General features: G+C 42.2%; 1 protein-coding gene across 1 annotated transcript; it reads right to left on the bottom strand.

Annotated features, from left to right (window-relative positions):
- Positions 1 to 507: 507 nt before the first annotated feature.
- Positions 508 to 25,986, bottom strand: PRNP (prion protein (Kanno blood group)). Its single transcript, XM_088470803.1, has 3 exons — positions 25,839 to 25,986; positions 25,369 to 25,480; positions 508 to 2,107 (listed from the first exon to the last, which is right to left on the bottom strand). Exon 3 carries the CDS (start codon positions 2,095 to 2,097, stop codon positions 1,396 to 1,398), a length of 702 nt encoding a protein of 233 aa, XP_088326929.1. The 5' UTR covers positions 2,098 to 2,107; positions 25,369 to 25,480; positions 25,839 to 25,986; the 3' UTR covers positions 508 to 1,395.
- Between the last annotated feature and the right edge of the window lie 454 nt (positions 25,987 to 26,440).

Here is a 26,440-nt window from a genome sequence, read left to right as displayed (position 1 = left end):
GAATATCCCTGATTCCCTGGCACCGACGTCGGCAGAACGGGGCATTGCGGAAATCTGTTGCAGATTTATGGGCTCCTTTACTTTTAAGTTGTGTAAAGGATAACTCCATGAAACATTAAAAAATTAGTTAAAAAGTTAGGGAAAAATAACAAAAAACAAAAATTGTAGGTGACTATTGCTGGATCTTCCATGGCCCTAATGGTTGTATAGGGTTACACACTGCTTTCCTAACAAAGCCCACTACTTCCATTTACATAAATGGCAAATTTATGTGGGACGGGTATCAACACCTGCTTGACATGCTGTACCCTGGCCAAATGGTAATCCTAGAGAGATTTGCAGCACGGGACTGGTACAGCCATTCGAGAGGCTGGAGGACAGAGCCTGCATGGTTCTGATAATATGCTTTTTATTTTTGAATTTTAACTCCTTCATCTCCACCCAAGATCAAGCTTTCAATTTCTCCTCTGTTCTTATCAAATGCCTGTTTTCCAGGCCCAGTCAATGTTACTTTGTTGCAGATATTTATTTGCAGTTCATCAATGTTCCTTTGTAGCAAATATTTTGTTACAGTACATCAATATTAAATTATGATTCCTTTGTAGCTGTTCAATGTTAATCTAAATTGAAATTGTAAGCATTAACAAACAGGTGATAACTATCTCCCCCCCTCCCCCATTTCACAAAACAACTCAATGAATTTATCCTACTAACAAAACTACTATGAGTGCAGCTTAAACTTCAAAAGACTATCAGTAATAGAATGTTGCTACAGTCTATCAAGGAAACTCGGTTTTGTAATCAATACATTCTAAAGTCCTTGCTATAAAGTCTTTGCAATGTTTAATTTGGAAGCTTGTATCAATAGTTCCCAAATTAGCATGCAATATAAAAGCGAGCCATGGTGATTGAAAAAACAAAACAAAACAGAAAACATTGAAATAAATTTGTAGATAAATAAAAAAAGTTTCATTTTTACATGTGTGTGTGTGTGTATATTACTTACAGTATACAGCAATTCTGGTTGCATCCAAACAGGAGGGATAGAACCATTGCATCCTAACATGTTACAGAGCTCTGCCATGTGATGTGTACACTAATATAGGACACAGCATACGCTCAAAAGGGAACCCATATCCGCGGTTGTACAGGGAATCAGAAGAGACAATAACGTTTTAGGCAGCGAACCGGAATTACTGCACTAATTCAACCTATATAGACACACATATACATGTGAGTGTAAGATATAGAAGTGTGTGTGTATATATATATATATATATATATATATACTGTATATATATATATATACTGTAAATATATATATATATATTATATATATATACACACACACAAACACACAGAATTAATTTCCATTATCAGTACAGATCCCTCTGATCACTGCACCACAAAGTATACGAAGAGGGTGATGAAGAGGATGAGACTCGGACTACCCAGCTGCAGCAACCCATACCCTGAATTCCCAGTTCCCCGTCTGTACTCGGTAACACACAGCTGCCGGATGACAGTGCTCTTGACCCTGACTTCTAATTGATCTACGTCGCTGACATTCTTTCCGTCATTTGGTTTCATCACATACTCCGTCATGGACATGTTGTAGCAGTCGGTGACAAACCTATCCTCCGTAACATGGGCATTGTCCTGGTACATGGGTCTGTAAACTCGGCTGGGCATATCTCTTTGGTAGTTGTTGTAATAACGATAGTCATTATCGTTGTCAAATTGGTATCTCATATTACTAACAGCATTCCCCAGCATGAAACCCCCAACTGCTCCCACAGCAGCTGCACCAGCCACCATCTTCATGTTGGTCTTGCTCTTCGGGGGCTTCCACTGCTTGTTGTAGTTGCTCCCTGGATTATAATTGTTTCCCATGTTACTGCCAGGATTCCAATTGCTCCCAGTGTTGCCCGGGTAGTTGGGATTCCAGTTGCCCCCAGTGTTGCCTGGGTAGCTGGGGTTTCGGTTGCCACCATTGTTCCATCCACCCCCTTTGCTTTTTCCTCCTTTTTTAGAAGCTACTGTCAACACGAGGAAGAACGAGAGCAGCACTAGGCAGGTCCAGAAGTTTTTTGGCATCTTCACAAATCTGCAAATGGAAAATTAAAATAGCAATTATTTAAAAATGTATTTTCAAGTAAGTCACACTCTTTCATAATGCTAAAGGGGTTGACAATCACCCCTCTTTTACCTACCCCTAAATAGCAAACAGTATAACCAGACAATTTGGACTCAACCAGGACAGATGAGACACTAATCTATATAATAAGTGCGAAAGTGGGTTTGTGTGTCCGATTGTCTGTCCTTTATGCATGGCCAGAGTTTTGGGCCTAGCTCCACCAAATTTGGCATGGTGGTGTAGCACCAGGATTAGGTTTCTGCCTAAGTTTAAACTTTCTCAGGGCCACACATGGTCACACAATCACTAAAAATGGGGGCACTCTTAAATTACACAGGTTCCAAGGCTGGCTCCAGTGGAAATTGGCAGTCTGCCAAAAACCTGTTAAATAGCTACAAAATTATCCTTTTAACCTTTGAGCAAACTTGATGACTCATGCAAGTTCACATTAAATCCAGAGCCTCTGTGTTTGCATGCAAGGGCATAACTACAATTTTGTGGGCCACATAGCAACATTTTAAAAGGGCCCCCCCAGAGGTAATAATACCCCACATACTTTTGCCACCCATTCATGTTATGCCATAAAGACCCCATTCAGATTATTCCACACAGAGCACATTCAGGTTATGCCACACAGTAGTACCCCTTATACACATTATGCCATGCAGTAGTAGTGCCCCTTATACACATTATGCCATGCTGTAGTAGTGCCCCTTATACACATTATGCCAAGCAGTTGTCGTGCCCCTTATATATTATTCCACACAGTAATGCCCCTTACACATTTTGCCTTACAGATACCACACAAATGCCCTTTACAGATTATGCCACATAGTAGTAGTGCCCCATATAACACATTATTACACACAATTGTAGTGCTCCTTACACATTATGCTCCCCCAGCAACTCACCTCCCCATGTCCCTTGCAGCCTCTCACCTCAACTTGTGTGCCATCAGCAGCCAGCAGGTGTGGATTTAGGTTTGGCCCTCTAGCTAATTACAGCTGGCGCAATGGCAGGCAGTGGCAGACATGGACAGACAGCGTAGGCACAATTTGAATCTGACGCTGGTTGCGAGCCAATCGGAGCTCACGAACCAGCAGCCAATCAGGAGCTGCCACTGCAGATTGGCTACCAGTCCAAGAGCTCTGATTACCTCACAACTGGCGGTGTTGTCTCTGCATAAAAAAATCAGCTGGTGGGTCGGCACCAAATCAACATCGCTGACACCTGGGCCCCCCTCGATGGCCCTGACTGGACCGGCCCACCTTGTGTGCGTGACTGGGTTCAGGGGGAGCGGAAGGCCACAGAGGCAGCTCGGGCACCATAGCAGCCACACCCTTTGCACCCACAGTAGTTACACAACTGTTTGCAAGCATGTTAGCAAACAGTGGGGTCTTTTCAGGATCATTGGACTGGGGTTATAGGCGAGGACAATGTAAACAAATAAAGGCTGTAGGTATACTTCAGGGACCGGTTAGTGATAAATAAGGATAAAGTAGCACACAGGCATCTTTGAACATTATGGGTTTCCAGTCAGAAAAATACGGCACTCCTGGGCCTGTATAATGAGACTTGGTGGCAATGTTATTAATAGATCCGTGATAGGAAGCCTGGTATTTTACTTAGAAAAGGTGGAACCCTTATGCTGGGTATACACTTCCTGATATATCATTCTTTTGATCGACAGAGGATATAACACGAGTGAGTGTGTACACCCAATATGTCTGTGAACGACGTTGTTTACAGATATGTCAGGTCGGCCCTGCTGCAGTACAGCTGAAATATATATCAGTGCATCTGTATGTGTGTAAGGGTGACCCACCGCAGCCCATACACTTGCTGCAGGGACCGCCGACACTGACATCACAACTGGGTAGGCAAATTTAATTGCCCGCTCAGTTGTGATGTCAGGCCAACAATACGTATCAAGCGGCTGATTTGTAAGTAAGTGTGTATAGCTTACCAATCAGCCACTTGAACACAGGATTGGTCTTTTGACTGATCGGTCACTACGCTGTGTACCCAGCATTAGTTTTCAAAGCACTTGGATGTACAAGGGGAACAGAGGACCTCATTCAGACCTGCTCGCTAGATGCGTTCGCTCGCACGATGCATATGCAAATTTGGGAGGGCAATTGATAGCACTGCAAGGTATTAGCACACCCACTATATCTTGGCGTGCGATTGCATTGTGTATGCAGACGCCCACAAACCTGTCTTAAAACACCAACTTGCGCATGTACATCGGTACATCAGGTAACATCGGATGCGATTGCAGTGCTTGTGGTTGATCATACCCTGCCGCAAGCACTGCGGGCACTTCAGTGTAAAATCCAGCCCGGTGATGTGTACTATGATGCTGCCTCTTAATTGTGCACGCTTCTGAAACAGCGTTGAGACGCTCAGGCACGCCTGCGTTCGCACCTCCACTCCTCCGTTTTTAATGGCCAGCTCCTGTCACCACCCACAAACAGCTTCTCCCATCACTCACTCTGCTGGGCAGTCTATGCGCAGTGAGCGAATGCTCCCAATCTCTCGCATTGGTTCATGCACGCGCACTGCAATGCGTATGCATGCGCACAATGCGAACCATCGGCAGCTATGAGCAAATGCATCATAGCGAGCAGGTACGAATCAGGTCCAGAGATCAAAGTAGTGTGGAACCAGAGAAGTGCTTCAACATTTAGAAAACTCCAATTTCATGGCTAATTGACGATTTGTGTCATTCATAAAAGGTATATCAAGGTCCCTTCTCTGCAGAAAGTCTCTAATTATATTTAAAAGTAAACTGATTGTTGGAAATAATGTTTCTTTACAAGTTCAAAATGCATTGATAAACTTGATGTGCCATATTTAAAGGCTACTGTATATTAATTTACAATATTATTATTAATCACAATTCTAAGGGTGTGTATATAAGGAACTGCGTTATATCAATCACTATAGGTACTCAATACATATATATATATATATATATATATATACACAGTAAAGGTATAAACAATTTATTTAGACAAATAGTATAATACTGACATTAATGCTTGGGTCCCAGCATCATATAAAATCTTAAAACATGTGAGCTTAGGTTAATAGAATAGTCATGACCAGCACAATTGTAAATTGACAACACCTTCCTAAAGGGGGGAAGGAATAAAATAAATAAAATAAATAAAAGATACTGAAAGTCCCAATAACATGAATGGATCATCCAAAAGTAAATCCTCTAATATGGAATTGTTGATACAAAGTTCCAAATTTGTTGCAAATAGGTGGAATGATATATAATAAATGTTTTCCTGAAAAAATGCAACAATGTCTCTGCTTATGTGCAGTGGAAATGTTTACATAGATTCCATAAATATTGCCAGAGTAAGCTTTGTAGTATAGTAAAACGCTGCTTACCGATGCAGCATGTGTAGTGGATCTGTGAGTTCGTTCTAGTGGTATAGTAACTTGCTCCCACGTCTGTGCTGAGGGCCTGATTCAGAGCCGGACGCTATTTGCGAACGGTCGTTCAGACAAAGGGGCCGGCTATTTAAATTGAGCGCTCGCTCTTTGCGGTCTGTTGATGCCTCTATGTCTGAGCGAGCGAATGAAACATGCGCTCGCTACTTTGTAAAGACGGCCCCTGGCCGTTCGCATAATACGTCATCTCCGCTATTTATTAGATTAATCGAGTACATCGAAAGGCGTCTGAACTGCTCGCAGTGCTTATGGTAGGTTTTACTTCCCGCAATCACTGCGAGCAGTTCAGGCTAAAAGACAACCAAGTGACGTGATTGATGACACTCCCTTACTAATTATGCACTCCTATTAAACGCCCGTTTTGACCGTTTGGCACGCCTGCGTTCGGATCTCCACTCCCCGTTTTCAAGCACCTTCCCCTGTTACCACCCACAAACACCTCATTCTGTCACTCAAATTAGCAGGCCCTCGCTGTTTTGCGAGCGCACGATTTCCAACCGCAATGACTGGTTGGCGCATGCGCATTATGACCCATATGCATGCGCAGATGTGCTAACATCGCTCGGAGCGAACGAGCGGCCGCTTACGAGCGGCTCTGAATCAGGCCCTGAGTGTCAACAGTGCCATTCACCCCGTCTGATGAGACCGACGTCTCTACCCGGCGGGGAGCGGTGTCCGTCAGACACGTGTAGCTGCCTGACTCCCGTGTCTCCTCTGAGTGTTGTACGGCAGCGGGTGGGTGGTGATTAGCTGAGCTTTGTAACCGCTAGATGTGATCGCTGTAAGGCAAAATAGTGAGACCACAGTGGGATGCACAATCACGGTGCAAGCTTCCTTCCTGGATCTCTGTGTTGAATGGCAATATGGAGAGAGGAGGATTTGTAAGCAGTCCTCTTTCGTCCTTGGAAGACTGCTTACAAATCCTCCTTTCTCCAAACTAGCAGCTGGATTGAGAAGCACAAGCACATGCATAGTTTTCATGTTTTTATGAACCAACTACTAGAGGGTCAACCATAAATCACGGATATAGGCATATGTATTCCAATTCTGAGATTTACCCCTGAGGAAGTCTCATAAAGAGACGAAACGCGTCGGGTTTTAAATGAAAGGTGGACACTACATCTAAACAATTTTTCAGATTGGAAGGTGATTAATTATCCTTCTTTAAAGATCGATGGGTGTCCAATATTATTAACATGTAAGAAATTTATTGTATTGTTGGGTTTTTAATAAAGAAAGAATATGATCATTTTAGAAATTTAATTATATCTTAATTTGTTTATTAATACTGGCCTTGGGCCAATTGTCTGGGTGTTTTTGGTATGAGGGTATCGTTTTATAGAACCTCAAGGAGGATTTGAAGCAAGTTCATTTTCTGGACTAACTGACTTGAATCGAAAATCAAATAGGAACAGACAGTGAAATTGTCTCCTTAAAGAAAATAGAAGATACACATTTTAAAAGTTGTGTTCCAATAAGAAGCGCCCCATTAGTAATTTGTATGTATATATGTATATATATATATATATATATATACTGTATATGTACGTATTGAGTACCTATTGTGATTGATATAGCGCAGTTCCTTATATTCCTTATATACACATGTTTTGATAATTTTTGTTGAAGAACTACAGAGTTCTTTTTGGAACAGCTCCTGAATCGATCCCAATATATCTATTTTAGCTCTATCTTTTATAATTAGTGTTGACTGTTTTTTTCCATTTTATCTATTACAATTCTAAGGGACATATTTATAATAAAATATTTGCAGGATGTTTTTACGGGGTACTTGCAAATATTAAGGATCTACCAGATGTAGTATGGAGGGATTGCAGCAGATATCTACGAAAATTGCGGATTGTGATAAATCTGCCCTTGAACCTCTTCCATAACTCCACTTTATACTCCAGTTGTCTTTATGTCATTTTTGTAAAACTGAAATTAGGATTACCAGGTTAGTTATATAAAGCAAGATCTAGAAAACATACAACTACCATAACTTTGTTACTAGGCAGTCTAACAGAATGGTTATTATAATAGCAATGCATATCTGGGGCATTACACTGGTGCACTGCAGCTACTGTAGGTTACATGCATGCTGCAGAGCATCCTGCAGTTTGATATGTGTGCAAAATAATTGCAGAGCAGCCATGCAGTTTGTGCATTATATAATGTTCTGCAGTCAAGGTTTTGGATTAAAAAAAACATTCATACTTTTGGAAATATTAATGCTGATAGAACTGAGGAGCTGATTCAGACCCGCTCGCTAGGATGCGAACGCTCGTAGCTGGACGATATTTGCAATCTGCGCATGCGTATGCATCGCAATGCGCGTACCACTGCGAAAGATCAGAATGCGTTTGCTCGCAGCTCATAGACAGCCCAGCAGAGTGAGTGACAGGAGAAGCCGTTTGTGAGTGGTGACAGGGGCTGGCCATTAATAAAGGGGGAGTGGATGTGTGAACGCAGGCGTGCCTGAGCATCCCAACGCCGTTTCAGAGGCATGCATAATTTAGAGGGAGCGTCATTGTACACATCACCTGGCTGGTTTGTACACTGAAGTGATCGTAGGGCATGCGGCAGGGTATGGTCAACCTCAAGCGCTGCGATCGCATCCGATGTTACCCGATGTACCGATGGTTGCATACACTTCCTGGAGATGATGTGTGCAAGTGGGCATTTTAAGACAGGCCGGTGGGCATCTGCATACACAGTGCAATCGCACTCTAAGATGTAGTGGGCATGCTATTGCCTTGCTGTGCGATCGCCCTGCCTACGCAATTTGCATACACATCGTGCGAGCGAACGCATCTAGCGAGTGGGTCTGAATCAGCTCCTAAATTCAAAGAGAAAACTCTTTGGTAATTTAAATGAAACAATACAAAGGAATACAATGATCTTGGATGAGAGCAGCCTGTTAAACCGAGGACAAATGGTAAAGGCAGTGACAACATAACTAGTCATAGGACGTGTAGAACATTTGGGTGAGGAGAACATTTTTGGGATGTTTCACAATTTCTTTCCAGTCAACATCTTGTGATTCACAAGAAAACAAGGCAGACTGCCAGACCACATAGTCACTCCGAGCCTTCTCTAAATTAATAATACTAACACAAAGTACTACAGCTTGGGACATGCCATGTTTTGGGAGAAGGACGAGGCCAGGGTCTGCGTTGGTGGATGCAGATTCCTGGCTTCTTAAGTGATCAGTCCTGGTCAGGCTGCAGGAAGATTCAGCTCCTGTAGCCTAACCAAAGGTCACGATGGAGATCCCAGCCTAAGATGCTGGTCGCAGTGCTGGGATAACAAATGCAGCAATGAGGTGTTTGACACCACCTTCTGCATTTGCATCTGAGATGGACGGAATTGCACAGACGCTTGTGTGCGACTCTGCAAATCCGCCCATCTCTGAATCAGGCCCGAAGACATTTCCTTTTAGGAAATATATACAGTATGTACAGTATGTACACAGTATATATATATATATATATATATATATATATTATTATAAAAATAGACTTGGTGAAAAGCAACAGTAGTGCTAGATAGTGAATAAATTAATATACATATACAATAGAATTTATAAAGTGTCTGTGCAATAGTGCAAATTAGATGTTAGTGGACCTCCATATACAAATGGCTTGTATACCTTATTTTAAATAAAAAGGTAAATAATTTATATACACAAAAGAAAATATATTTAGCCTTCAGTAAAAAGTGTCAGCGCAATAATATGGTTGAGTGCTAATAAACCTCCATGTTTAAAAGCTTAAAAATAGAAAAGGCGAATATTTTATATACACAAAAATATACAAGATTTTATTAGAACTAAGGACATAATTAAAACTTAAAATATAGGAGACATAAAAATACTGAATCAATAAAACTAGTGTTTTTAAAAATTATCCTAATAATAAATATAGTAGGTATTTCCAAGTGCAATATATGCAAAATTAGGATAAAGTGCCAAATGCTTATCTTATTGAAAATTCTCAGGCAAGTTCATATAGGACAGGTGAGGAGCTTAAATATATTTTGTTTTAATTATGTCCTTAGTTCTAATAAAATCTTGTATATTTTTGTGTATATAAAATATTCACCTTTTCTATTTTTAAGCTTTTAAACATGGAGGTTTATTAGCACTCAACCATATTATTGCACTAACACTTTTTACTGAAGGCTAAATATATTTTCCTTTGTGTATATAAATTATTTACCTTTTTATTTAAAATAAGGTATACAAGCCATTTATATAGGGAGGTCCGCTAACATCTAATTTGCACTCTTGTACAGACACTTTATAAAATCTATTGTATATGTATATTAATTTATTCACTATTTAGCACTACTGTCGCTTTTCACCAAGTCTATTTTTCTAATATCTTTTCACTCAATAGCAGATTACCACTATTTCTATACCACTTGTTTTAAGCTGACACCCAGAACCGATTGGGAAAGTGCAACTAGTTATCAGTAAGATTGTATATTTGTATAGATAGAATCTAGGTGGCGCTGATTTATCTTTCACTTGTCTATATATATATATATATATATATATAATGTATATATATATATATATATATATACACACATACATACACAGTCGCATTGTCCTGTGTATATATACACAGGCACATTTTCAATGATACTCCTTTGCATTTGACGTGCAAGCTAATTTGATAATGTAATCTGCATATCATTATTTTTTCAATGTAGACAAAAGTTCTAAAATGTACTATGACTGAAAGGATGTTCTGTAAAGGTATATAGCCCCTGACATGGGATCACGATTCTAGGGTGAATTCATCCTTTCCTTTCATGTTAACGCAGGATTCTCCCACGTTCCATCCTATAGACATGAAGCACCAAGCTCTCATCTTTCTTATGCTGCATACACACGGTCAGATTTCTTATCAGGTATGAACAATAACGATTGTAAAAATCGTTCAATCTTTCATATCTTTGATATGTGGGGCATGCACTGACCAACGATGTGCGTTCCCGCATGTCAGATAACGATATCTGACATCAACTGTGTTTGCAGTAAGATTTGGATGATTTCATTCATTTTAATACTGTCAGAAATTGTTCAATCGCTCATCGTTCACAAAATCGTTCAAATCATTGATGTCATCGTTCAATCGTTCAACGTTAAACGAAATCGATGATCTGACAGATCTGACCGTGTGTATGCACCATTATTCTCCATCATGCAAGACCACTGTAGCCTCCATGTGAGTACACACACACACCCACCCACCCTGCTTTAGCATCACACTCTCCCCTTAGGTTCAGCGCAATGTAAATCTATATTACAGTAGAATGCTGCGAAGTAAGAAGGGGGAGCAGAACAAACAGGCTGGGTTTATTTATAAACCTGTTTGAGGGGCGACATAAAACCGTAATTTCAATAAGAAGCTATTTGTGTATTTTTGGCGTTGCTTTCTCTCTGTGCATACTAAAATACAATTTATTATAAACAAGAGGTGCTACGTATCAAAATATTTGCAGGATATCCCTCAAAAACACCCACTTTCTTGGGGTACCAGTAAATATGATATATCCCGTGCATGTACAGTACCTATGAGGATATCTGCTACCATCCCCTGTTTTTGCTTACAAAATCAACTCCCATATGTTTTTGTGGGGACTACAGTACTTCAATGCCGAATTTACCAAGCATTCCAGAGCTTGGCCTTGTAGCTAAATCCATCTTCAAATAGGGTTATCCATTGTAGCCCATGGGCTACTTACTGCAGATTTCTTAAGGAGAGGGCACCGCCCATGCCACCAAAACCTTTGTTATGTAAATGTATATTTCACTGTTCAATATATTCCCTTTTGGAAGAAAAACCACTGAAAAGTACTTCAATGTATATCATTTTTCTATTATATTGATATATATTAAGATGTAACGTAAAAGTCTTGTCATATTTTCATCACCTATTGTGTTTAATGTTTTGGTGTGGCCTTTTGTAATTGGGACTCTGTAATTTGTGTAGTAATATGACATGGTATATTATTAGCAATGCTTACTACTATTTCTAGGGGTTAATGTCATACTCATACAGTATCATAGCCGACTCCTCCTGAAGATACTTCATAGTATTTATATCTCAGCCTTTCCTAATAGCTCTTCATCATTTTCTGTTAGAGCATTCAACTATTTTCCAACCTCTATTACACACTATGGAAACTCAACACATCATTGCAAGAATGCAGTTTGTTTGTTTTTTTACCTAGGACTCAGGTTATTCATCTTTATGTTATATTTCTACAGCGGAGGAGGCAGGTTGCACAATCTGCTAGGAAGGTGAAAGTTATGGGAATCATCTAGAGTTGGAAACTTGTGCATCCAAAACGTAGATGGAAAATGCATTCTGAGTAACATGTATTTTAAGATTTGTGTGACTCAGCATAGTATGATAAATTATTATTATTACTACCAGTTATTTATATAGCGTACACATATTCTGCAGCGCTTTGCAGAGAATATTTGGCCATTCACATCAGTCCCTGCCCCAGTGGAGCTTACAATCTTTATTCCCTACCACATGCTCACACACACATACACACTAGGGTTAACTTTGTTGGGAGCCAATTAAATTACCAGTATATTTCTGGAATGTGGGAGGAAACCGGAGTACCCGGAAGAAATTCACGCAAGCACAGGGAGAATATACAAACTCCACACAGTTAGGGCTGTAATGGGAATCGAACCCACGACCTCAGTGCTGTGAGGCTATATGCTTTAACTGTATTTTTATGCAGATACAAGATTTGCTTAACTGTATAGTAATGTGGTAGAAATGCCAGGCACAGTCATCTGCATGATGATGGTGTTATAATGTAGGATTAAAATGAAGAATAGAAACAAATAAAGAAAATAAATAATGGCCATAGTCTGGGCTGGTTGTTGAACCAGTTTGAACAGTGTGGAGCCCCCCCGACCCACCCCACCACAAAAGCTGCAACCAGCACCAGGCTATGACAGGGAAACCGTGAGCATGAGGTCCCTTGTCATGGTGGGAAACAGCCACCAGCTTTTATTACCATCTCACTCCTCTATAGAGTAGTATATTTTCAATCGGAATAAACCAATATGAAGATACCATGTAAGAGTCACAATAGAAATTTCATTCTGAAGTGTGTATCTCAGAAAACATTGAATAGGCAGCCACTTAACGCGTTTCACTGTAATCTTCTACAGTTTCCGCAGAATTGAATATGAATTAAAAGAACTGAAGCTCGCAGTTTTCTCTTAACCAATGAAAACCACCTTGAAAGTTGATGGTATGCAAAAAAACACTTCCTGAGACTGCGCTGATTAATTTGATATGTGACACTTGTGGCCCCAGCACTGTAACACTTCAGATACATATTCAGACTCGGGCGGCTTAAAATGGGTCTGGGCGTCTGCATCTTGTGTTGCAGTCTCCGTGCGTATGCATTGATTAGCATATTCTCGCAGCGGACGGGTGCATGCGTCTGCTTGCGTGCCTTCTTTGCTGAATCAGGCCCTCAGTCGCACACAGAAATACAAGTGTCACATATTAAATTAATCAGTGCAGTCATGTGAAGTGGTTTTATTGCATTACGTTGCGACTAAGACACACATTCAAGTGAAAAAAAAGCAACAAAGATGCTCAGCACAGGACGAGAAGGGCTGTTTGGCTTGACTGTGGCAATAGTGTATAAGTACAGTACATTTTAGAGTGCACGGCGCCGCTTCCTGGTGCTCCGCATAATATTTTCCTTTGCTTTTTTTTTTCTGGAGGGGGCGTAACCATGCCTCCCAGATATGGCCATGTCACCTTCAGTACCCGAGCCCTGTGGCTGTCTCTATGGCCCTGATTTTAGAAATGAAATAGATGAATCTAATAACATTGATTTCCTATTAATTTTGCTTACTTTGGGCCTGATTCAGAGCCGAACGCTCTGACCAGAGCGCTCGCTCTGAATCAGGGCCCTCCTCCATGAAAATGGAGCGGCCTCCTGGCCGCTCGCATAGCTGTGGGTGACCACCCACAGCATATGCGAGCGTCCATGATGATGGTCACGATGGTCTTGACCATCGTGACCATCGGGCTTGCGACGGAGACCCTGCGGTAGGGTCTCGCGGCCGCAAGCCCTGGAGTGATTTTGGCTCTATCAGAGCCAAAATCACTCCCACTGACATCACTAGTGATGTCAGTGGGGCCGGCTTCAGACGGTAGGTGTTCCCATGGGAACGCCTCCGTCTGGCAGGCACGCCCATCGACGGCACGCCCCCTTTGGTGCGAGACCCAGAGCGATGGAGAGCCCGTCGCTCGCCGGGTCTCGCACATGCGCATGACGGAGCTCCCTCCGTCGTGCGCATGCGCAGTGGGGGAACATCGACCCGCTTGCGAGCGTCCTTCGCTCGCGAGCAGGTCTGAATGACCCCCTTTGTCAGCTGCACAGATTGGTGCAATATCAACTGGAAATGGGAGTGGAGGGGAGGTTGTGATAGCCAAAGAGATACTTGGGGAGCATTCAGAATGATAGCAGGAGAGGACAGTGGGGCTAATTCAGCTTCGGACAAAATTGCAAAGCTGTATGCAGACAGTTTGGCAATTCCGTCCTTGCTAATATGCAAATACAGCAGGAGGTGTATGACACTGTCCCTGGCTTTGCGACTCCCGGAAAACGGGGCCGACACGCCCCTTTTCTGGGAACGTCGTCCATCCTCGCCCCCGCACTGCCCCTTAAATGCCCCTGCACTGTCCCTTTAATACCTCTGCCGATAATCGGGAATCTGCTTTCAGCATTGCACATACGTGCAATACTGAATCAGGCCCAATGTCCTGTAGGCCTAAAGAATTAAATATTAATAGAGACGATGGCAGTTGACTAGGTTGAAAGCACCTGAGAGGTCAGTGAGCAGGGGCGTCTTAAGAGACTCCCCGTGGAGGGCCCCCTCCTCTCTTCCCGGAGGCAGGCAGCTGACTGACGTGTATGGCCAGCCACCAGAGCATTAGTAGACTCCGGGTATTAGAGTGTGCCTGGAGTCTACTGCACATGAGCAGAACACCAGAAAAATGGCCGCGGTGGCCATTTTCCGGTGTTCTGTGCATGCGCAGTAGACTCTGGGCACTAGAGCAGCTCTGACACCTGACGCGGGACCACGGACAGGTGAGTTTAAAATAATATGGATGCAGGGTGTACAGTGCGGGGCCCCCCTGGACCCGGGGGCCCGTGTGCCCCGCACACACTGCACCAGTTATAGATATGCCACTGTCAGTGAGGCTGAGAGTGGAGAAGCTCTTGGTCTTAGCAAAAAGCAAGTTTTAGGTCAGTTTAGTCAGAGCAATTTGTAGGAAGTCAAAAAGAGAATAAACAGAGAGAATGTGGGTTATGTAATTGTACCCAAGTCGCTGAATTCGTTTAAAGGCAAAAGGGGAAGAGAGAGGTGGGGCAGTAGCTGGAGAGAGAGAAATGGTCAATAGACGGTTTCTTGAGGACTGGGGTGATGAGAGGGGAAGGTGCCAGTGTATGGAGAGAGGTTGAAGTTGTTGGTTGAGATGGAAGCAGCCATTGGGTGAAGGAGTGAAGTAGTTAAGAGGAGATAGGTAAAGGGGGACGAGGAGAGGAGTGTGAGGACCTCATCTTCAGTGACAGGAGAGAAGAGACTGAAGGCCTGATTCACTATGGATTGCTATTCTGCTTATACGCAAGCAACACAGTTGCTAATATCAGTGGTGATATGTAAATGTTGGCATTCGCATTGCGATCACAGCCTAACATAAGGACGCCCACTTCCCCTTACTCACATCTGTATACTTGGGCAATATAGCGAAACAAATCGGTAACATCAAGTAACATCGCACCCATTCGCACAGTTGAGGAAGGTCAGACCTCACTCAGGAATTGCTTACTTCAGCGCACGTGATGAGACCTCAGGCTGCGTCTGACATCGTAGTGGATAATTTATGCACACCAATGCATTGCCGTTGAAATGCGCTTCGCACGCCTGCGTTCACCAGACCACCTCCCCTTCACCACACATAAACAGCACTTCCTGTCAGCCACTCTGCCATGGGTCTGTGTGTCCTCTGCGATCGCTTTCCCAATCGCAGCCTCTGGCTTGCGCACTGCGATGCATAATCATGCGCAGTGCAAATTAATCAGCTGATTGCGTTCGTATAAGCAACCGCGTTCCTTGCTGAATCAGGCCCTGGGTGGGGTGATGATGTCGCTGGGTGGCACATTTTAGTGATAGATGATAACTAATGCTGCAGTGAGTGGAGTTGTAGAAGAGACAGGCACTTCTGGGCATGGCAGAGAGAGGATAGATAAAGGAGAGGTTCAAGTGAGGCAGAGAATAGATTAGGGTCCATGCAATTTAGAAGTCGCTGGGAAATTATGTGGAGTCAATGTGTTCTAGCAAAGGAAAGTGCTGCACAGATCCACCACTTGCCTACTTGTGGCTGCTTGGCAATGCAGAACGAAAGTGGCGTCTCTACAGGAGGAGTCAGGGCAGAGCGAAAGTGCATATGCATGATGTGGAGCGTAATCCTTACATTGAGGCATATTGTACCACTCTTGTCACTTCCTCCTTTTGCTTTTTAGCGCAGGTGTGTAATATATGTTCAAAAAGTGGTCACTGAGCTCTATGTACATTGGCACATTTAGGGGCCTATTCATTAAACGTAAAAATTCAATGGAGATAATTAGCTTTAGAACTCTCATGGAGTTCTAGCTAATTATAGGTGGAATTCATCATTCCACCTCTCCATAAGTATCTATTCCGAAAAGCTGTCATTTTTGCGATGACAGCTTTTCGGGAAATAGATACTTTTCCCTGCCTACACTACCTTATCGCATCTGGAAACAGTGCGGCATGCGCTGTTACTTCTGTAAAACCAGCGCATGCGCAGCACTGCCTACAGATGCGTTAAGTTTCGTACCCCCCCGGTCATCCCCCCTCCGCTCACCTTCCCCCCCCCCCGACTTACCTGTCCGCGCAGCAGCCTCCGGCTCCGTCCTGCTGGTCTGTCATGTGGTTTCCCAGCAGACCACATGACAGATTAGAAAAAAAAAATATTTTTTTTTCTTTTTCTAAACTTTCTTGTGCTCTGCTGGGGAGCACACATGACAGACCAGCCTCCAGAGCCTGAGGACGGAGCAGAGCGCCGGAGGGACTCGTCGGGGGACCTGCACACGCTGATACAGGTAAGAGGATTCTGCTATTCGCCACCTCACAGTGGCGAATAGTAACTGCATCAAATTCCGAAAATTGATAATTTTCGGAATTTGATGAATACCACAATTTCCACATCCCCATACTAATGTATGGGGAATGTGGAAATTAATGCAGGGGAACTTAGCAAGGAGATATCTGTGATATCTCCTGTGTTAAGTCTGTTCATGAATACCAAAATAACGTTATTTAAGGAAAATGTCCTTAAAAATGTTATTTTAGTGTTGATGAATAGGCCCCTTAGCCCTTTATATTATGAATGCTAATACCCCTGAAGGTGGGAGAGATGGTTCCAAATGTTCTGTTTAACAGACTGCAATATGACCTGTAGGTTAGGGGGACGAGCGGGCCAATGTCAGTCACCGAGTAATGGTATTTTCTGAGGGTTGTTTGTCAGACATCTCTGCTTTAGATCCACATTTTGTGATACTGAGCGATATTGAGAGTTATTGAACCAATTGCCCAGTATTGGCTGCAATATCACAGTACAGTATGTAGTCAACATTTTTCTCTGTCTCCTATAGTAGTAATAATCATCTAATGGGAAGACACTGAATGAAGGGACACTGGGCCTGATTCAGACCCGCTCGCAAGCAGGTCGATGGCCGGGCAGTGCACACGCGTTTTGTGGGGGGTGGGAGTGGCTGGACAAATGGAGGTGTTCCCGAAGGAACGCCTGCCATTTATGGGCGGCCCTACTGACACTGGGGCTTGCGGCAAACGAAGCCCTACCACAAGGGTCTCGTCGCAAACCCGATGGTCACGACCATCACAACCATCACCTGGCGGTCACCCACAGCTTAGCGAGCGGCCAGGAGGCCGGTTTTACAAAAAAAAGCAGCCGCCCTGATTCAGAGTGAGCACTCGCTTTTTGCGAGCGGCTCTGAATCAGGCCCACTGTGCAGGAACATTTGTAATACTGCCATATACAACACTAATTCAAAGTATCAATGGCAGCACAGACGGTGTAATGGTTAGCATTACTGCCTCACAACACTGCACTATGGCCGTAACTGTGTGGAGTTTGTATATTCTCCCTGTGCTTGCGTGGATTCGGGTGCTCCGGTTTCCTCCCACACTCCAAAAATATACTTGTAGGTTAATTGGCTCCAAACAAAAATTTACCCTAGTGTGTATGTATGTGAGCATGTGGTAGAGAATATAGATTGTAAGCTCCACTGGGGGCATTGACTGATGTGAATGGGCAAATATTCTCTGTAAAGTGCTGTTGAATATGTGTGCGCTATATAAATGAGTAGTAATAAATAATAATAAATGTATGGGTTGGTCTCCAAAAATACCTGTAATAATCATACTGCATTGATAAATCTATTTTGTTCAAGTCTCTAATTTATTGTTCATTATTAATTATTAATACCAATAAGAAGCTCAATGTATAGCCCAAACTACTGGTTTAAAAAAAAATGATGTGAAGTTAAAAAAACAAAATAAACAAACAAAAACTAAACAATGAGGCACATGTACATCATACACTGGGCAGCTATGGAGCAATGGTGAGTACAATGAGGAATGCAGATGTTCTGTAACTCATAGAAACCAATGAGATTATAGTAACTGTCTAAATGATGCTAGAATATTAACAGCTATAAACTATTTGATCCACCCTTGTGCCTAGGGCACTGATACACGTACATCACTTCTTGGATACAAATCTGTGTTTTCTATAATTCATGCCTTGGCAAGTGCTAATTAATATAACCGTGTCACTTACAGAATGTGAGATCAGTGCTCTTTCATGCATTCTCCAGGTTAAAGAGACATTGGAATTTTTCAGTAACTGTCATCAGTCCACTTAGTCGTGGACTTACCTCTGGGTTTTCGCTCCCGGGTCTAGTGCCCGGAACTATTTAATTGCTGCCCGAGGTAAACCCACAACTAGTTCCGAGAGTGTGCTTAACATTGATTTCTGCTCGCTCCCTCCTGAGGCACGAACATAAATGTGCATTAACTAGTGCTTCTCAGGGTAGTTGCGATGATACCATGGGTAACTGCATAACTCCAGGCACTTAACCATGGAACAATGGCCTACTGTGTGTTAGCCATGGGCAGGTAATAATTGAATAGCTAGGGGCATTTAACCCAGGAGCTAAAACCCTGCAGTAAGTCCTGTGGCTAATCTAATCGCCCCCAATGGGAGGTGCTGTGAGATAACTTATAATGGAGAAGCAAATGCGCCACATAGGTGAAGCAACAATATTGGTTTGCTCCGTACTGGGGCGCAGCCCCTACATGGACACGAGGAGGGGGTGGGTGATGCCTGCTGAGTCTTCTGCTCATCCACCCTCCTGGGTTGCTGCTCATAAAAATTTGCTACAGGGCCCTGTGAGGCCATATTCCGGCCCTTGGTCTGCTTGCACGATGGAAGATCTCAGTACAGCACACATAGCATTCTGCTACTTGCCTATGGGAGGGATTAAGCACCTTCTGGTTATTATTATACAGTTCTTAAATTGAATTTATGAGTCAAAAACACCATATATGCTAAACAGCAATCTCTATATGAAAAAAAGAAAAATAATAGAACAGACATGGACATGCTAAGGATACACTGTAACAGAGAAAAAAAAATAGCAATATAACCAACTAGGAATAAAGAACCAGTTACTATAGGAACAACACATTCTGGATGTTTACACTGTACCGAAATCATTTCTAAAAGATAACTGTTTTTCACCAGTTTGTAGAAAGCTTACTACCTCATCATTATCTGTACTCTCTCACATTCCCAGCTACCATGGCTAAAACAACCCACTGCAATATATATACACATACATCTATCCCTAGGGGGTATCTGTACTAATGGGTGGTTTGTCTAAGTCAACTATCACCAACAGCTTTGACCGCTGATGATTGGTGTTTACGGGTGAGTTTGTGAAGCCCCAGGTGATTCTGGCGCAAGTGCTGATCCTAATGATGATGGTTTTGAAAGCCGGGGTATAATCAGAGGGTTTGGTCCAGCTTCAGCTACAAATACACTAACCCCTGTATGAATAACTCTCGGATGAGCCTGGCATGGTTTAAACCAGGAGGCTGGTGGGCTGGCTTGAGTGGTGATCACATGCACCGGTTTAACCTATTAGGTGTCAGGGTGTGGTTTTTCGGTAGTTTATTTATACTTTAGATTGCAGGCTTGGGGCCTCTTTTCTTGAAGACAATTTGCCTCCCTTCCTTACCCACTGGATGTTTTTTTTTTTAATCATCTACTGTTTGGTTTTGTTGGGAAAGTACAACTTATCATCAGCCCGAGTGCAGTTGGTGTGTGAGATTGACTCACTGTCATAGAAATTGTGGGGAAAGTCTCTATCACCCGTACGGGGGCAGTATATCCCCCTTCAGATGAGATAGTGATAGTGGAAAGTTTGAGTTTAGTAGCACCTTAGTGATTTTGTTTGGCACCCACTGGGCAGATACCGCCCGCAATGCAGCTGTTCTAGTTGGTTGTGTTTGCATTGGTGGTCTGCGCTATTTAGGGGACGTGCTTTCTTCTCGCCATACAATTTCATTATCTTTAAATAAATAGCTGACTTTTTTCATTTCAATTACTGCCATTATTTCTTAGATAAGTTTTGTTTATGTATTATGATGACACACGCAAGACACACCTCAGCTGTTACTAGGGTTATATCCCTATGGATTCTCGCTTTGGCAAAATCATTAGCATAAAGTAGTAAATCAAGCGTCCTCAGCTATCCGCAAATACTGCCTCCTTGCGTGTGACTCAGACTCAGCACCTTCATCTTTAATAGAAGTAGTAAGTCATATGTTTGTTTATATGAATAATGGGTGGGATAATAATTGTAACAGAATAAGTAACTCCGACAGCAGAAAGTCAATGGGAAAAAAGAACCTTTATGAAACTCTGCACTGTACAATCAAGAGGGTCATATTTATCAAGTGAGAAAAGTCTAATGCAGGTGATGAAGAATGCCGTAAATACACCAATCACAAGCGGTAACAAACGCTGCCTGTAAGACCTGCTGGCCTTAACTGGTGATAGCTTTCACATGCCTTTGTATGGGGAAGCTTATGTAAGTGGAATTGCAATGGTAAACCTACTGCCACAATATCCTATATGCTTGTTTCCCCCCCCTTCAATGATTTTGTGATGTGGAATATAAAACCATAAAGAATTACGATATTACAAAATTGCAGATGGCAGAGATATTTGTGTTACATACAGTAAATACAGTAACATGACAAACAGGGCGTTCCTAATGTAAAGGGACCTATATAAACAGTGCTTACTCTGTAAGCGGAACACCCTGAATCCTCTCTGCAGGGTCACCATAGTAACCAAAGACCTTAACATCTGCTGCCTTCTCTTCAGTCTGCCTCATTTACACAAGCACTGAGAGAGACAATGATGTCACAGCCACAACCCCAGCTCAATACAACTAAGTGCCTCAAAGCAATCACCATAGAGAAGAGCAGCCCTATTTATTGGTAGTCTTTACAGTTTCAACTACTATAACCTGGTTTTAAACTTAGCTCTATTGCTTTAAACACAGAAGAACATACAACGGTGTTCCTGCTACTGTATCTCCCCAACAGAAGTCATTTAATCAAATCAACAGAACCAGTTACTATGGAAACATGAAAATCTACAAGGGTTACTAAAGTTCACCTATGGCCATTTAACATTTTTCTTTCTCCAAAGTTAAAGAATAATAATAAAATGAGAGAAGGTATTGTATAACATGTAACACAATCATGCAGAGATATTCCTAAAAATGGGATCAATTTAAGTTTTTAATATAGTGTACTCCTGCCCAGATGCGTCTGGCTCTGTATTAGTAGCATATGCTACTGGTTTATACCAAGTCATCATCAGCATGTATTTGTACCTGTTCCTGTGTGACAGACATCCCTGAGATCCAAGCCCTCCCAGTGTCCCCCTACTGGGCACATATGCAGAAGGACACCAGAGTTCATAAACCTGAAAGTCTCTTTATCGCAAAGGACAGCTCTTATTGGGAGAGTTGTCCTTTGTGATTAAAATTCTATGTACACACCTGTGTAATTAACACCGGTATGTACCTGATAAGTGTCGGAATGTACTGCATTGCGGATTCGATGCTTAGTACATCCCGCCCTAATAATCTTTTTCCTTATTATTAAACATATTTCAGCTTTTGGAATCATTATTACATTTAATAGCGTATCACCTTCGTAAGATATGAAATGTTATTGGCTGGTTGAACACAGTTTTAATAATTTGCACTTATCTTTAAAGCTATATTAATGAAAGGTATGCTTTAATCTTTACGTGTGCCCCCACAGGGTCCTTTTCTTTCCTTCTTCTTTGTTGTTACGATAGAATCTAACTCACTAGATTGTAAATAGTTGTAATAAGCAGTATTAGAGTGGTGATGTAGCAGTTACATACGCCGGGTACAAGGGCTGTAACAGTGCTTAACAGCCCCCTGTGCCGGCCCTGCCTCCTTTGCGCACGATGTCCCGCATAGGGGGCTGGGCTGACTGACACCTGCAAATGCAGCTCTGCCTGGAGTGTCTTCAAGACGCTCCGGGCAGCTGTACATACAGCATAGATATTTCCGGGAGGGGGAAGCCAGATCGGCAAAATCAGGGGCGTGATCGGCATTACATCAATGAGTGTAATAGGGGGCATGGCAACGTGGTTGAGTAATTTTGGCCCCGCCTCCGCTACACAATGTCGAGATTGCCGGCATTGTGAAGCAGTGGGCAGGGCTAAAATCACGCAATTTGGCACGAATTGTGTCACCGTACCCCCCACCCCGCTGCAGGGGATTTTCATACAATTGCGGGGGGGACAGGAGGGTTCAGCGTCTGCCGGGAAGCTTGCCTGCCTTTCCGGGGGGTCAGGAGGCTCCCGGCCAAATCGGGAGGGTGGGCAAGTGTGACACACAGTAGGGTGCCTGCCTGTAGAATCCAAAGAACGCTAAGGTTGGCACTGCCACAGTGACACTATCTGCAGGGTGCCAATCCAGGCACCCTGCTACCCAGAAGCAGAAGCATCCTGCTACCCAGAAGCAGACCGTCTTCGGTCGCACATCCCTAGTTACTGCCCTGCTGGGAACAAACTAGGTGATAAATCGTGCATACAGCAGATGAATGATATATCGTTAATGCATCTGCTTGTGTGTACACACGACTAGACGACTGAACCATATGCTGGCCATAGGAACCAGTGAAAATGACATCACAGCTGATTCTTCTGGACAGACATATCGTGTGGCCGATTGGTAAGTGTGTATGCTCACCAAAATCGGTCAGCCAGGTAGTCAGTCCACCGGCCCGTCGTTCAGGTGTGTATACCACATTACAGATAAATTAAGTTTACAAGGTTGCAGGAGAAGCATTAGTCAGAAGACACCTCAACGATTAGTAAGTGATAGAGTGCAGCAGGTAAAGGAGGAGGAGAATGCCATGAGGCCAGATACCAGATACAATTACCAGGAGATATCAACCAGGATTTAAATGACAAAGTTGCCCATAACTAAAAAGACCAAGCACCAGAATTATCTAACCATTAAACTAATTCACTCGAGTACTGTCCAGAATAAGCTGCAAGATCTGCAGTACAGTACTTAGGGACATTATCCTCTTATCCAGTACTCCACCAAAAGTGGGTGCAGGGGGAAGTCGGCCCCGTAAGTGCTGCAGGCCACATAACAATATCACCCCCCAGCTAATGAGCCTAAATAAAGTTCCCCATATTTACATATCTGCATGCTAGTGTATACAAGGGAAGGACAACAAGAAGAGGTAGAGTATTATGGAGTGGTTTAAGGGGGGCATCCACTACACGATTTTAGCAGGCGATTGAATGATAATGACGTCGTTATCGTTCAATCATTTAAAAATAGTTTATAAGTCGTGCAGTGTTTGGTCGTTAACGATCAACGATGCGCGCTCCCGCTGGTCGTTTGATCGTCTCGTCTGTCGACTGAACATGCAGGTCAATTTCACTTGATCTATTAAAGATAGTTTGCAAATCATTTGTAAATCTTTTGCAGATTGTTCAGACTGAAAGATAAAATTTCAAGGGAAAAAATCAAGGGAAAATCGTTTAGAGATTGGACAGGGAGTAGATCGTCTAGTGGATGTGCCCCTTTATACAATGGTGTCAATCCTTCTGGCTTCCAGTTTTTCATGCAATACTGTATGAAAATGATTGCATACATTGAACACTACAAATGTCATATTCCATGATCATGTAACCATGTCCCAATATGCTATATGCATCTTCATGATCTAAGTGATCTAACCACAGGTCTGCACATGCCCAGAACTCCCAGCTCCCATTTGTTGATACACCCACTGTTTTCTATTCCAGCTTATTTTCCACAATGAAACCTTGTACATCCCATACACGTAAAGTGCTACAGGGAGTTGGAAAAAGCTTTTAGCATGATTGCATAATATCTGCCAGGTAATAGAAGCCCCATTTAACACAGATTGGATTACATTGGATTACACTGCTTGTTTAGTAAGTGGAGCCAAAATATTGCAATTTAGTTTTGATGCATTTCTACTGCGCCAGGAAGATTTGCAGATTTACACAAAAATCTAAGTTGGCAACGGTCTTCTTTGTTACATAGCTACATACAGACACTTATCTTTTTACAGCATTCAATCTGGTGACAAGTTATCAGGCTGGCGATGCTAGAGGTTTGGATGCTATAATTCCCCGTGTGACTGAAGGCTGAGCAGCGTTAGTCATCAATGGATGATTAAAGGGAAATAGTGAATATGTGTGTTGACCTACTGTTTTCTATGGGCAAGACTTACGTACTATCTCACTACATTATTTATTGTGCTATAGTTAGGTAAGGCAGGCTTGTTTCATTGCAACATCACAATACAAATCATTAAAAATGAATTGATTTAAAAAATTCAAATAAAAAAACAAATGGTGTATTCCACATTGCTATTACAGCTCATATTTAAATTTCAAATAGGTTATTGATATAATGTAATGGGTATTCAGAGGCCGTGATAAAAAACATTCCGCCAGTTTAAGAATGTAAATTATATTCCTCTAGACAATTAGGGGCATATGTATCAAAGCTTGATGTGAGATAAAATTGTGAAATCTATATCACCAACCAATCCGCTCCAAACTAATATTTCTTAAACACAGCCTGCAAAATGTAAGTTAGAAGCTGATTGGTTGGTGATATATATCTCACAATTTTATCTTGCATCAAGCTTAGATACACATGCCCTTAATGTCAGTGTTGCTACCTAAAACGACATCAATCATCACAAGAATGCTGGATAAATGCAGCATTCTATTACAATTAAATAAAAATCATGCACAATGTAAAATTATATACAGCTCACTATATATTATGGCATAATAATATTGAGAGACATCAAGAAGCCAGCATAGAAGACAGGCTGAGGAAACAGTCCATTGGCATCTTACAATGACTGTATGAAGCCCATTATTACTGTTACTTTGAGTTAATCATTCATTATACTATTGAGTCTATAAATACATCACATTTTCTAGCATAGGAAGGATCCTTACCGTTTGGTAAAAAAAAACAGGCCTGTAAATAATCCAATGAATGAATCAACAGAGAGCGAGATCCCTTTTCTGATGCACCTTGTAAAATATTATACGTACTGTATGGCTAGTGCTGTGAAAATAAAGCATGGCAAGAAAATCTCTTTTATTATCATGGTATATACATATTATACATTGCCTTCATACATGCACTAAACATATTACAGTAAAATTAGTCAGTGAAATGGATACGGTTTTATATTAAAAGCATACCATTCAATTATTAATTGAGATAGTCTGCTCAGAATTTCATATGCAATACAGTGTTATGGCTGAGCTGAAAGCTCATGCTTGCAATAATCACACAGCCTACTGTATGTTAGAATTCATTAGCTTTATGGCAGATCCCTTTTACTAAGGTTATCACAGCTCTCTCTTAGGCAAATCTGTACAGTGAGACATTTTTTAGATTATATGAATATACTGCGTACCTTGAATGAATGTCGTGGAGAAGAAGGGCTGTGTGACTGTGTCAGTGAGGCTGGTAATAGGAGGTACACAGACAGGCAGAGAGGGAGGGAGGGTGGAGGGACTGAGCACAGCAGAGCCTTCATCCATATGGGGGGAGGAGTGTGTGTGTTGTTCTAAAATGGGTCTTAGATCCGCCTAAGTGGGAGAGGATTCAAGGGAGGGCTGACAACATTTATCCTGAAGGAAAAGCAGTCAGTAGCCCAGACCTTCCTAGCACTTGTACTGTATCACAAAATAAAAATGGGCATTGCCAAAACTGTGGGCGTGCATTCTGAAATGTGGGCCTGATTCTACCCAGCAAATGAAATATATGGAAAATGTTATTTCAAAGAGCTGTGATTAAACACAATGCAGAGCCCTTTCATTGCAACTCAATCATTGTGAGTCTATCCAAGTGACCACTTTATTACATGTAGAGTAGAGATAAGCTTGGCTGAAGCCACTGTCAATTAATTCTACTCTGTTGTGTGGTTGCTGTATAAAAAGGGAAATGGGTCGGCAGGTCAATAATGATAGGGGGGAATTTCACATGGAAGACTGAAGGCCAAATTCCAAAGGAGGA

The sequence above is a fragment of the Taudactylus pleione genome, unplaced genomic scaffold (assembly GCF_031769625.1).
Source record: "Taudactylus pleione unplaced genomic scaffold, aTauple2 ptg000105l, whole genome shotgun sequence".
In the NCBI taxonomy this organism is placed as follows: Eukaryota; Metazoa; Chordata; class Amphibia; order Anura; family Myobatrachidae; genus Taudactylus; species Taudactylus pleione.
The sequence above is the reverse complement of the archived record's forward strand: the minus strand, read 5'-3'. Positions and strand labels throughout refer to the sequence as shown.